Genomic DNA, 13,411 nt, shown 5'->3' on the forward strand with positions numbered 1-13,411 from the left:
TGATCCATTTGAAGTTTGTAAAGGCATCTTGGGAAGCTGGCAGGAGTAGCCTTTTTATTTTTATTTTTTCAGAAAAAAAGGATGCCTGTTAATTTTTTTATTCAGTCTTGTTCCTGAATGACTGTTTTAAAATGAGCTAAGAGACTGTTACCTGCCCATTTCTGCATGACTGAGCAAATTCACCCGCAAATCCAAGTTTCTCTTCATTTCCATCACTATACATCTCCAAATTACAGAGAATTCATTCCTGAGCTGGAGAGGTGCCAGAAGTTTCTCATCTAGCTGTCTGTGGTCTGCCTTTTTCTTTCCCCTCTTTGAGGCTTTCTGATGCCTAGAGTGAGCTCAACTGAAAGGTTTCCAGCCTCACACTCGCCTTGCATTCCCCCACAGTCACACCGAGCTCTGGGATTCTGAGGAAGACCGTGTGCCAGCATCCTATTCACAATCTCCTTTTACCTGCAGGTGTTCCAGAAACTTCAAAATGCGTCTGGTAATGTATTTGCTCCTCTAAACATGCCACTTTGGCATGCATTATTTGCAGCTGCTTATTATTTTTTTTAAAAAATATGTCTTCTGAGTAACATGCATGCTAAATTGTCAAAGGGGGCTTGTAGGACAGTGTAAGCTTAATTACTGGTCTAGGTGTGCGTTTGTGTGTCCTTGTTAACATAGGCTTGTTTGCATAAATATGTATTATTTATGTATACATTTGTCTGCACAGGAAGATTTCACTACAGGAATCTCATTGAAAGCACTACTTTTTATGTACATCCAGGTTTTCTAATCAGATCTGTAAACATCTCACACAGCAGCAAGTAGAAGAAAAATACATTTTTTATTCATGCAAACGGCGTGTTTTAGGCACCTCTTTGAAAAACCTTCCTTTCATTCTTAAAAAAGGTGTGTGTGTGTGTAGGGAGTGTTGATTTTTGAAAATTTGGAGAGGAGTTATCTTGCGGCTGCATGAGAATTTCTACCCCATGTTACCTGCCTTCTTGAAACTCAGTAATCACTGAGGGAAAGAGCTGTGGTTCTGCTTCAGAGTAACCCCACGGGGACGTTGAGCCGCAGTGTTCAGCAGGCATTTTAGATATTCTAAATACAAGTGCTTGAATAATAAGTAGATGGGGTAGATTTGCTATCGCCGAGTCCTGCTATGTTTCCTGGTTTGTAGAAATCATGTTCACACCGTACATTTAGGGTGTGCATGCGTTTATCAGACTCTAGTAAAGCAGCATGAGAGTGTGGGCTCATAAATCACATTATTTATTTGCCAGTGTTGGGTGCTAGATTCTAAAATTAAGAAATTATTTAGCAATTAATAATACATTCAGCATCCCTTGTCTCATTGGGTGAGATTTACATCCTGGGGACTTGCTCTCCTAGTTATAGAGACAAATGATTTAAGGTTCAGACTTAATTGCTATTTCAAATCCTTAAGCTAGAAAGATGCCTACAGTACTTTATTTAAAAGACTTATTTTGAAAAATGTGTATATATATTTCTAACTGTGGCAGTTAGCTAATTATAACTCTAATGTGCTGTATATTTAAGATAAACAACTTCTCTTGAGTATTGCTCACTTGTGTAGTAAGAATTTGCTTTCTAGTCTTCATTTTATAATAATTTTACTTTGCATTCTTTCCTTGCTTTTTGAGAGATCAATTATTACTAACTGTTGTGAAGATAAGAAAATAATGAAGCAACTCAGAGTTCACAAAGAAAATTACATTGAATTAGCAGTTTCCTGAGAAATTAATGAAACAGATTTTTCTCAAGTGGGTTTTCTGAATGTGCAGTAGGTCTTGATATTTGAAAATGGAAACAGCTTAAATGTAAACTTAAGTAGAACAGGTTAGGATAGTGTTAATGCCTCACTATTTAAAATGAGGTAGTAAGTAGGTTAATTATTTTATATTGCTATTAATTACTTTTGCTTCAAGATATTGATTATAAAACAAATTAATTTTGATTTTCTTTGAATTTAGATGATTATAAACTTTGATAAAATAGTTTACTGAATTATAAACAATAAAAATGTGTATTCTTGAAAATCAGTGTGAAACTGTTTTTACTTCTTAGTGTTTGAGATCTAACAGTTTATCACTTACAGAGCTATATACTTATAGAGGATTAGGTGTATTTCCAAAAAAATTACATTAACTTTTATGCTGATTTTTATCAGCCACGTTTAATTGATAATTACTCAAAGCAGTACAGTGAAAATGCATTTCAGTATGTATGAATGGTTCCCTGAAAGGGCATATTATATTGGGAGCCATTAAAAACCTGTGCTGGCTATTAATATTATACTCATGCATTGCTCTGTGTGTAACTGATTTTATTTTAGGTACTATTCATTTCCAATTTTTAAATACACCTAATATTGTGACCTGTTTGAGTAGGACTCTTGCCTTTGTGAATAACTTGATGCAGGTTTCAAATTGAATATATATAGGATGACTGAAGATTTAGTAGTACTTTTTTGGTATATTACAGTATGCATTTATGCACACATACAAATATTAAGCTATGTAAAAACATCCACTGCATTCAACCACACTACAAAACAGTTTCATCTTACTTTTGAAGTTGGTTATTTTGTTTGAAGTCAGTTTCATAGGTGTAAAAAAAAGGTTTTATTTTTCTGAGTTTCTATGGCACTGCGTGGTAACAGGAAAATGCTCAGTGCCATTTTGTAGGGAATATTGTATGTACCAAACAGTGAGAGGAAAGCATGCTGCGTTCGCCATCTGTCTCTAATTATGATTTCTTACTGGCTTTTAGATGTATTATAGATCAGGCCTTTATTTTATAGAATAGATTTATATTACCTGCAATACCTAAAATGATTGTAAAACACTGGCTCCATACAATAGTTACTCCATTGTATGACTCAGGTTGTCTTAAGAAACATTTCATTTTTTAAGGCTCACATATAGGAAGAGGCTATAAAAATATAATTTATGGACTGACCATGCGTCCACAGCTGAAACATTCATCCTCTAAGTAAGCATTTACTGGGCATCACTTTGCCAAGCCACCTCCTAGCCTCGAGTAAATGGGTGAGTCGGGGAGGGGAGGTCTGTCTAAAGAAAGAGGAGATGCTGTTCCTGCTATTTTGTTATTAACGATTATTTATGAAAGCACAGATACCTTCAACATGGTTTGAGAATTACCTTTTGGGGAGGAAACTACCTTGTTTCAAAATGCTTTCATTCTGAGATTTTCCAGTAGAGATCACAGTTGGGGTGGGTAGGGCAGGCCATCAAGGAGAAGGTGAGTTCTCAACCAAGTTTTGAAGGAGGTTATTAGCAGCAACTGATAAAATGGAGAGAAATAGGCATTTTGGGTGGATGGAAAAGAAATATGGGAAGAAACAAATCATGGTAGGAGACAGAAAGGAGATGATATTATATGAGGAGAAAAGGAACCATGTTAGGAGAAATGGCAAAAGAAATAAAAAAAAAATTACAGGGTTGGGTTTGAAACAGTTTTAATTAACCTTCATTAGCCTTATTATATCCTTACTGGAAAATTCTCTGAGTAAGTGAACATTTCTATTTCATTGTATCCATCAACCTCTGTAAAACAGCATTTCAAAGTTTATGCAATAATGTTAATTAATGTTTCTTGAGCATTTACTGTGGGCCAGGCACTATGCTAAATACTTCAAATGCATTATCTCATGTATTCCTCATTTATTCATTAAAATCTTCTTTCTGTTTGTGAAGAAATGGAAGGAGTGAGAAGTTTCATAACTTGTTGAAGGTTAGGGTCGGAAGTGGATGAGCTGGGATTTGAACCCAGACTCTGAAACCCAGCCTTCTAACCACTGCATGATGGGGCCACTTCAGCTTATCACTTCATCTCTAGCTCCAGGTCCAGACTGGTGTGACCAGTTGCTGACTAGATGTGTCATTTAGGTCCCCTGGGAACAGATGCTGAGGCAGAATTACTGAGTAGGTGTTTTACTGGAGGATGAAGACAAAAGGGGTAAGAAGCAGAGTTGTGCAGGGAAAGGCTTCAGAACGCAGTGCAGATCAGACACAGCGTCACCCATCTCAGTGGTGATCTCCAGAGGGAAGATTGCCTATGAGGGGAGCCCCACATTGGACAGAAATGGCCAGGCCGAGTACCCCTAACCTGCTTGGTCACTGACTGGTGGTTCCCAGGAAAGGGCAAGAACTATCTTTTGACTCAAAAGTTGGGGCAGATCCTGAATGTTCTGTAACTGGAGAAGAACTTCTTGCAGCTGGACAGCAAGTTCTTTCTAAGAGGTGTACCTCCTTGGCTGCCAAGGTGATATCTCTTCAAAATATACCATGGAAACTCAGGGTAGGCAAGCTGGGTACCCAGGGTAAAGAATTTAAGGAAGTACTCACTCTCATGGTCATGCAAGGGCGAGATGGGCACCTGACAGGGAGTACCTCCTTAATTCTGCACCCTGTGTGCTTTGCCTATCTCACTCTAGTCCCCAGAACCTCAAACTCAGGGCATTTAGAATTTTGCTCATTATCTTCCCCTCCAGAACATGCCCTTCCTTCAGTCTTCTCTCCTGGGGAGATTTAGTAACTACTTAATGGGTCCTTCCATCTCTAGTGTCTTCTACCATCCAATTCAGTCTCTCCACTGCCATAGCATCATCTGAGTTAAAAGCTACTCTAATTTATAATTCCAGTGTTGAATACTCTTCATTGGTTCCCTATAGCCTAGAGAATAAATTCCAAGCTTTTTTCTCTGGCATAGAAAGACCTTGTAGGATCCGATTGTGTGGACAGTCTGGACCCAGGGCTGGTGGAATTTCAATACTACAGCTGAGGATTAGTGGAAGTGTTTATATATATAGATATACAGAAAGGTTGTATTTAACTTTGGGGTTGAAGGGTGGATAGGAATTTGTGGAATTGAGAAGCTATTTCACATGGGAGAAGCAGAATGAAGTGATTTGAGGGTGATTAAGGGAATAGGCAATTTGACTGGAATCTTGAAAATATATAAGAGGCTAATGGGAAATATGCCTGGAAAAGTAAATCATAATTCATCAAAGAACTGTAGCTGTGGAGTTGATGGTTTCCCCTGAAGGTTTTTTGGAACAGAGAAGTGACATGATCAAAATGATCTTGTGTGCAGGTGACTGTGGTCATGGTGTAGGGGCTGCATTGGATGGACAGAGGTCAGGAGGCAGGCAGATCAATTAGAAGGGTATTTTGCTATTCCAGGCAAGAGGAAGTGAAATCTTGAACTAGGTGTGTAAAGAGTGAAAAAGATAGGGGAAAATATAAAGTAAGGGTGTACCAGGTTTCAAGATTGATTAAAGAAAGGGGTTGAGGGGAAAAGAGTAATCAAAGGGGACTTAAGAGTTTGAACTGGGTTCCAGGAGGCTGGTGTCTGGGAACCAGAAGTGGATAGGAGGAGGCTTTTGTTAAGGGAGGGCGACAAAGGTGTAAAAATCACCTGCAGGTGGACCATCTCATTTGCTTCCCCAAACGAATGACATACAAATCTTTCATTTTTATCTCATCTCAGACACGGCTTTTTCAACTCCTCAAGTTTTGCCTAAATTTTAATTCACTTTCATAGTCCCTTGAACAAAAGATTAAGGCATAGAAGACAAAATCTATGTTTATAGGCACCAACTCTTCCAGCAGAATTTAGAGTCCTTTCTCTAAATTCAACTGCAAAAATACCTTCTTTGGATCCACGCAATTTCTAGCAGCCAGGTTGAGTGAATTATTATTACTATCAGACTTCATTTTTTAAGATGTCTTGGGTTCATATACACCTGATCCCAGCCAGCGGGACCAGCCCATCTCATTGAAGGTCTTTGTTTATAGGGCAGATAGAAGTGCCAACGTTGTTATCAGGAGACACAGACATGCACTCATGGAGAAAAATCTGAAGCCGCTACCTCCCACTGCCTACCTAACAAAGGGGCAGAAGTAAATAATTTAACATAAACAGAAAAAAAGACAAAATTTCTTTGCAAGTAAAGATTCACATTAATATAGGATTGTGATGTATAATTGAAAACCCAATTTTCAGTGAAAGGGAAATAATGGCAAAGACTTAATGCTAAATAAGCTTTAGGTACAGAAATGATAGAAAAGTTTTTTAGGGATTTGCAGTGTAATATGAGAAGCTCAAAGCGAATATTTAATTGCCTTTAAAACTGAACAACATAATGGTAAAATTTGCATATTCTTCCAGGCTTACTTGTTTTATTGTATAGTGCAGGAAAACCCTTGCTGTAATATTACATTAGCATCCACAGTGTACAAAAAAGTAAACTTTTATGAATTGATCAAATTAACCTCTAAAGGCTACTAAGTGGCTGTACACAGACTGGTACCTAACAAGCTGAGATAGTCAAAAGATAAGTTCTGGTAACATGAGGCTTGTCTCTCCTTCTCTGTTCTTCTTCTTTGTTCCAGATGTAGATATAGGACAGTGTTTTCCTGACTGCATGAAACAAAGAAGCAATAAGACACTGTAGCATGAAAGGTGGGGGGGGGGTGTCTGTCTATGAGGCCTTGGGTGATTCTGTACTACACTTTCAATGTCTAGGACACCGATCTGTACTGGACAGTGTTTAATCTTCGTGACAGTCTAACGAGGTAAGTACTGTTGATTATTACTCATTTTACAGATGAGGAAACTATGGCTAGAGAGGTCCAGTAAGTTGTCCAAAGTCCCAGAGCAGCTAAGTAGCAAAGCAGATCTGATCCCAGGGCTGGAACTCTCATACACTGTGCTGGGCGTGGTGACTGTGAGTGGAGCACTGACTGGTGGGGCCTCCTACCCGGAAGCCTCTTCTCTAAGCTCTCCTCCATCTTGCTACTCTTCTTATCTCCCTTGAGTCCTTCTGTATACAGTAAGGAAATACAGTTGTCAACTCAGGAACTAGTGCCAAACTTTTTTTTTTTCTTTTGATGGACTGGTAGTGAGTTGCTCACTGAGATAAAAATAAATTGCTACCGTATTCTAGTGATGTATGTCCCTGCAGTGTGGGCATCCATCTGCTCATCCTCACCCAACTATGTCACTTTTCTTAAACAGGTTTTGTTTATATTTGGAATTGGGAGACCTAATTCTGCCCTCAGTTTTGGCCCACACTGGATAATTTGAACTCACACTTTATGAGAGAGAGCACATTGCGTATGATTAAAAGGACACGAACATTCTAGCCACACAGAACTCTAGTGAAGGAAGAACTAGCTGTGATGCAGCCCCCAGTAAGCTCTGTTCATTGACGGAGATGACTCCCACTTAGCCTCCTTATACATCTCTTCCTGAAGACCTGGTGTGGTAGAAGAAGTACAAGCTTCAGAATCAGACGTGCCTGGGTACAAATCCTCCCTCTGTCACTCGGGCAAGCCGCTTTAATATCTTTGAGGACTAGGGATAATCCTTTATATTCCTGTGAGGATAAAGTGGTGCAGTTATTGTTTCTGGCAAAGAAAAGGTGTTTAGTAAAACATGTTCAGCCATCAATAAAAGTAGGTACATAAGTGGTTAAAAGCACCTGACTCAACTCAAACTTCTAGGTGCAAATTTGAGCTCTGTCGCTTATCAGCTCAATGACATTGGGAAATGTACTTAACTTCTCTGTGCCTTAGTTTTCTTGTCTGTAAAATGGGAATGATAAAAGTGCCTTCCTCATAGAATTGGTAGCAAAATGCATGACTTAGTGTAAGTAAAACACTTAGAGCAGTGTCTGGCACACAGTAAGCCCTCCAAGAGCATTAAGCCCTCCCTTAAGCGTTTCAGTGCACTTCAACCTTGTTTCTTCTCAGAGAAACAAGCCTGGCAATTCACAGTACACTTAGAGGCAGGCATTTGCAGTTTCTTGGTATCTAAGACCTAAAGATATTTATTTTAATCCAGTGTCCACTGAATCATTGATACCATGCTCCTCAGTCTAATGATTTCTTGTGGAGTCTGTACCCATTGTTGGTGAAGATCGGGCTCTTGCATGTCAATTATAGGGGGAAGAGTAACTTGGTACAGCCACTTTTAGATGGCAGTTTGTAATGTCATCAGCATTTTAAGCGCACATCTCTTTTGACCTGTCAATTTTACTTCTAAGAATTTTCCTACAGATGTTCTCACATCATGAAGCAGAGACATGGTAGAGTCAGTCATTGGTTGCAGGAGTGTTCGTGAATATTAAAAACCTACAAACAACTAAATATATATCCAGAGAAAAGTGCTTAAATAATTTATGGTATATCCGTGCAGTGGAATACTGCAGAGGAGATTTTAAAGCTGTTAGAGCCATGCAAGCAGATATGAAAAACTGTACAAACATACTTTTAGAAGAAAATAAAAGCATCTTTCAGAGGAAACTCTGTAATATGAATGATACTGTTTGTGTTAAAAAATAGATTGATGTACATATACATCCATTTGCTTATTTAATCATTGAAAAAATTCAAGATATGTATGAGTAATTGTGAGTAGTGTTTACCAATGAGAAGTGGAAACATGCGTTGAGTAGGCATTTTTACCTTCCACTTTTTGTATATTATTTCAATTGTTTAACATGGGCATGTATTGCTTTTACAATTTAAAAAATAGTCAGGAAAAATCTCTTCTTTCTCCTACAGCCAGATATTAGTTTTTTAAAAGATTAGTCCTTCATGCAAGCATAATCCTAAGCCTTGGTATATTTTTGAATTATTGAGCCAAGTATCACCCTAAGTTAAAACAGAACGTGTATCAACTCACTGCCAAAGCTCCAATTTGCTTCCAGGGAGCAGAAACCAAAATTACTAAGGAGATTTCCTAACATCAAGTCACAGGAGAGCCTTAAGTCCTGTGGTAAAAATTCCTGTTATTTAAAAGTTCATGCACTTAGAGAGTAAACATTAAATCAAAGAGCATTAGATGGGAGAAGGGAACACGGAGTCAATAGCTTTTCCTCAGGACTTATTAAATTGAATGCTAAACATGGGGAAACATTACACAAGGGATTTTTTTACATTAAGGTTTTTCTGTATTTCTAAAGCCCCTTACTCAGTCTTTTGCAAAATGCTGTATAAAAGTTACATTGCTTTTGGGTTTTGAGGGCAGAAGTAATTTACATGCAGGGGTTAATCAAGATTCTTTGCTCGTGCTTACACATACATTGTCTCCTTTGATGCTCACAAATGAGGTATTTAGGACAAGTATTATAAAGCTCATTTTCTACATAAGGACCTGAGGTTTGGAGAGGTTAAGTGTTAATCGTAAGCCAGTCAGTGTGGAGCTGAACATGCAGGGACCCTTGATTATGTCTTCATTGTCCTTGCTACCACCAGCCAAGGGCACAGCTGCGTAACAGAATCACTCCTATGGCTGTGAAGTTGGTTTGGTATTTTCATGGAGTCTGCTTTTCTGGTTTAGGTAGACCTAGGAATGGCCCATAGAACTTTCTCCCCATGGTGAATTACAAATATGCTCATTTAAAGGGTTTAGAGACATCTAATGAAATCCAGATGGATCCACACTTCCATTTTGACTCTACCCCTTACTAGCTACATACTAGCTGTTGTTCCCTCATCTGTAAAATAGGGATAATGGTAGCATTCATCTTCCAGTGCTGCTAATAAGAGTTTAAATAAAATTATGTATGAGAATGCTTGACAGAGTGCATGGGTCACACATGAAACATAGCAAAGGGTCAATACATATAACTACAATAATAATTATTAATAATATTATAAATAAGTCAGAGTCCAGTTCAGTGCAGCAGGCAGGGCTCTGACAGAGGCCAGAGCTTTTGTCCACTTGGAGGTGACTATAGGAGCTGCATCCCAGAGTTAGAAGGAACCAATCAGTTTTTCCTTCTAAAGGAAACTTCCTTGGAACCATGAAGAACTAACTATATTCAATACCTTGTAGTAACCTATAATGAAAAAGAATATGAATATGAATAAATGTATGTATATGTATGACTGAAACGTGCTGTACACCAGAAATTGACACAACATTGGAAACTAACTATACTACAGTTAAAAAAAAGAGCTAAACATGAGCAGAAAAGTTGCCTAGAACTTCACTGAGCCTCAGTGCTCAAGCAGGCGCTTGCTCTAAAGAGATCACCCCTAGACTGAAACAGAGCCCATTGATTTTCCAGTTTATGATCCGAGTGAGATGAGATAGGTAAAAAGACCCAAATCATCCAGCACTTTTACAAAGGGACACTCACAGCGCTAAGAGAGCAACCCTAAGATCTTCTTGCCCTGGGAGTCTGTCTTTATTCTTTTAAATTTCAACTTCTTAAATCAGATTTTAGGAGAAATCCAAAAAGCCAGAGCTCAGAATGCATACAATGAATGGTGAAGGGATCTATTTGCTGTTTAGCTTAAAAGTATACTTTACTAATTCTTCGAGTTTTTACAACTTATATGTCTTTACTATGCAATAAATTTATGCTTACTACAGAAAATATACAGAATTAAAACAAAAGGAAAAAAGTCCTTGGAAAGAAGCATTATTCATATTTCTTTTGGTATATAGTTATTGAGACTTTCATAAACAAATATATTTATTTTTATAAGAACTGTAAAACACTACGCAAATAGTTTATGACCTTCCAGATCCCAGTACATTATGCATATCTTCCCATGTCAATAAGTGTTTTTTCTATACCTTCATTTTCAGTGGTTGCATAGTATTCCTTTGGATGGATTTTTTTCACAATTTAACTAACCTTCTAATGTTGAATGCTTAGGGATTTTTTTCCCTCCTGCAAGCAAAATTTTCTTGAAAAGTTCTTGTAGAAATCTTTAATTCTTTCTTTAAAATAAATTTCTAGAAGTAGAATTTTTATGTCTAAGCACATTTTTAAGGCTTTTGGTATCACATTGTCTTCCAGTTAAATTTTTACTTTTATCCTTACTATTAGTGCAAGAGTGCAGCTAGATCAATGACTATTTAAGTAAATATGACTTCTGTTCATATACTGTAAAAAGTGAATACCTTTACAGTAGCCTGTATTGCTATGTCAAGGATAAAGAGTACTTCTAGTTAATGCCAACTTCTAGTTGTGTTTTTATACTCCAAACACAATATATCCATTAGAGAGTGTGTTAATTGTATTTGGGAGATTGGTAATGATATCAGTAAAATGTGGTTCGCTTTTGAGAGAGTGTAACAGAAAATGCTGAAATAATTTGGCAAACTTACTACAAGCAGTCTTCCACTGGAGCCCATTAATTCCACCCACATGCCCTTTTCAAGGTATAAGAATAAAACAATCAAGGGCGTATAAACCCTTCCACTGTGGTTATCATCACATCAATCTTCTCTAGGGTTGAAAGTAACCCTCCCTGATCTTTTCTGTACCACACTAGGATTCGCAGTGGAAACGGTAAGATTGGAACCTTTTCAGTAGAAATTACTCGTGATGACACCAGCCTTGCTCTCAGAGTAATTCCTGCTGGAAAGAAAGCGTCTGAATTAACGTTCTAATAAACTGAGTTAGTGTTTCAGCTTGGCAAAGGATTAATCAGGGGAAGAGAAACTAACATTTATTTGGCTTCTTTATTTGACAGGCCCTTTATTATTACATTATTGCAATTAATACTCCCTATAAATGTATGGGGTACGTATTACCGTGGGCATTTTACAATGAAGGAACTGAAATTCAGTCAAATAAAGTTTCTTGCCTAAGGCTGGTGAGCTGCTGAGAGGTGGGATTTTTAACCTGGGTTTCCTGCTTTGGGAGCCTGTGCTGTTTATACTGTCCTTCTCACCAGTTACACAGCAGTCCCAACTGTTTCTCTTCTAGAATATTCGTTGTAAGCATGAATATACTTTTAGCCAACTAAACTGCAGTTTCTCTCTTAAAAAATCAATGTGTTAGGCAGACTTAGAGACTCAATTCACTTATAAATGCTATGTCAGTTAAGGTGCTTTTGTAGACCAATAGCAGAAGATCTGCACTCTTGCCTAACAAGGTATCCTGTGACAGTGGGGTTCTGGTTGTGTTCAGAGGCTCAGTCATTTCATTCGGGCCCAGGTTCTCTCCATCTTGCTGTTCTGCCATGTTCAGTGCTAGTTCATATTTGCCTTTTATGGTTGTGTGGTGACCTCAGAAGCTCAGAGCACATCTTCATAGAACGAGAACTAGAGACAGGACAATGGAATGGCTCCCTCTCCCACATCTCTTTTTTTTTTTTTTTAAGAGCAAGACAAACCACCCAGAAGATTGTCTCTTGTGCCTCATAGTCCAGAACTGTCTCGTAGGACCTTTACCAAACCAAACATTGACTTGGAACAGGCTTAGGGCAATCAAGATTCACCCCCAGACCTGGGGAGGGAGACCCTGAAACTGGAGCCAGGCTCGGTGGCAGGAAGAAGCAACTCAAAATGCTACCAACATTGCTTTTGAGAGATTTTGATATTTCTTTTCCTAAATAATTGAATTTATACTCTCAGTTCCTTTCAGTGGGAGAAGAGTATAGTATTGCTTCTCTGGAAAGTTTTATTTTTATATAACCATCATCTACAAATGAGCATGTCATTTTTTCAGTGTGGTCCACCAGGTCTTTCCCATTTCCATCACTTTTCTCTAATAAAATTATTTTTTTAAAATCCTTTACCCAAGTGTTCAGCTATTCTAATTCTTCTGTACTAGTCCTTCTAGAGCCAACTTCCTCTAACAGAGAAGAGATAGTAAAATTTTAATGGACATTGAAGATGGCTCCGATAGTACCTCTGTACTAGAGCTGGCACAATATTTTGCTTAAAAAAATCAGTGTTCTCTTACTGGGGAGCATTAAACAGAAGAAGCCTACATTTTCTATCATGAGTGAATACTCAGATTATCTCATTTCAGCAAGTTTTAAAAGCAAGTTCTTTCAGTATCATGCTTGTATTAGCACAGTTAAAACAAAAATTGAAGTGGAGGTATGTCCATCAGTTGCCAGAATAATTAGCTCAATAAAATAATTTGTTGACTTACGAGGGAAAATCAGTTAAATAATTTTTAAGTTGAATTGGCTTATTAATTAAATTGAAACAATCAATTCAGTTTGACAATGTTTATCAAGAACCTACAATGAACTAATATAGAATAAGTAATATGTGCCATAGAAAGTCTTACAACCTGGAGGAGAAGAGGAGTACACAACCAATACAGAAAAAAGGGTCTCTAATAAATTACTACATGAGATGTAGCAAAAGCATATGATAACTGTACTTAACAACAATAATAACCAGTGCACTGAACACTTATCATGACCTGGGGTATAATTTTATTATACTTTACAGGTATTAGCTCATTTAATTCTCACAACAATCTTACAAGATAAATTTTTTTGACTAGCCCCATTTTACAAATGAAAAAAAAAAACAGAGATAATAGGGAATGATAAAGAGAGTTTCATGGAGATGCAATTAATTTTGTCTAGGGAGGTGAGAA

The 13,411-nt window shown here is 37.6% G+C and overlaps 1 protein-coding gene across 1 annotated transcript in view; it reads left to right on the top strand.

Annotated features, from left to right (window-relative positions):
- The first annotated feature begins 229 nt into the window (after positions 1 to 229).
- The window catches only part of IQCJ (IQ motif containing J), a 164,498-nt gene continuing 151,316 nt past the window's right edge, over positions 230 to 13,411 (top strand). The window contains exon 1 of the mRNA XM_064476898.1: positions 230 to 490. Coding sequence (XP_064332968.1) covers positions 482 to 490 — 9 coding nt within the window. The 5' untranslated portion in view covers positions 230 to 481. The remainder of the gene's footprint in view (positions 491 to 13,411) is intronic.

This window comes from Camelus dromedarius, chromosome 2 (genome assembly GCF_036321535.1).
Source record: "Camelus dromedarius isolate mCamDro1 chromosome 2, mCamDro1.pat, whole genome shotgun sequence".
Classification (NCBI taxonomy): domain Eukaryota; kingdom Metazoa; phylum Chordata; class Mammalia; order Artiodactyla; family Camelidae; genus Camelus; species Camelus dromedarius.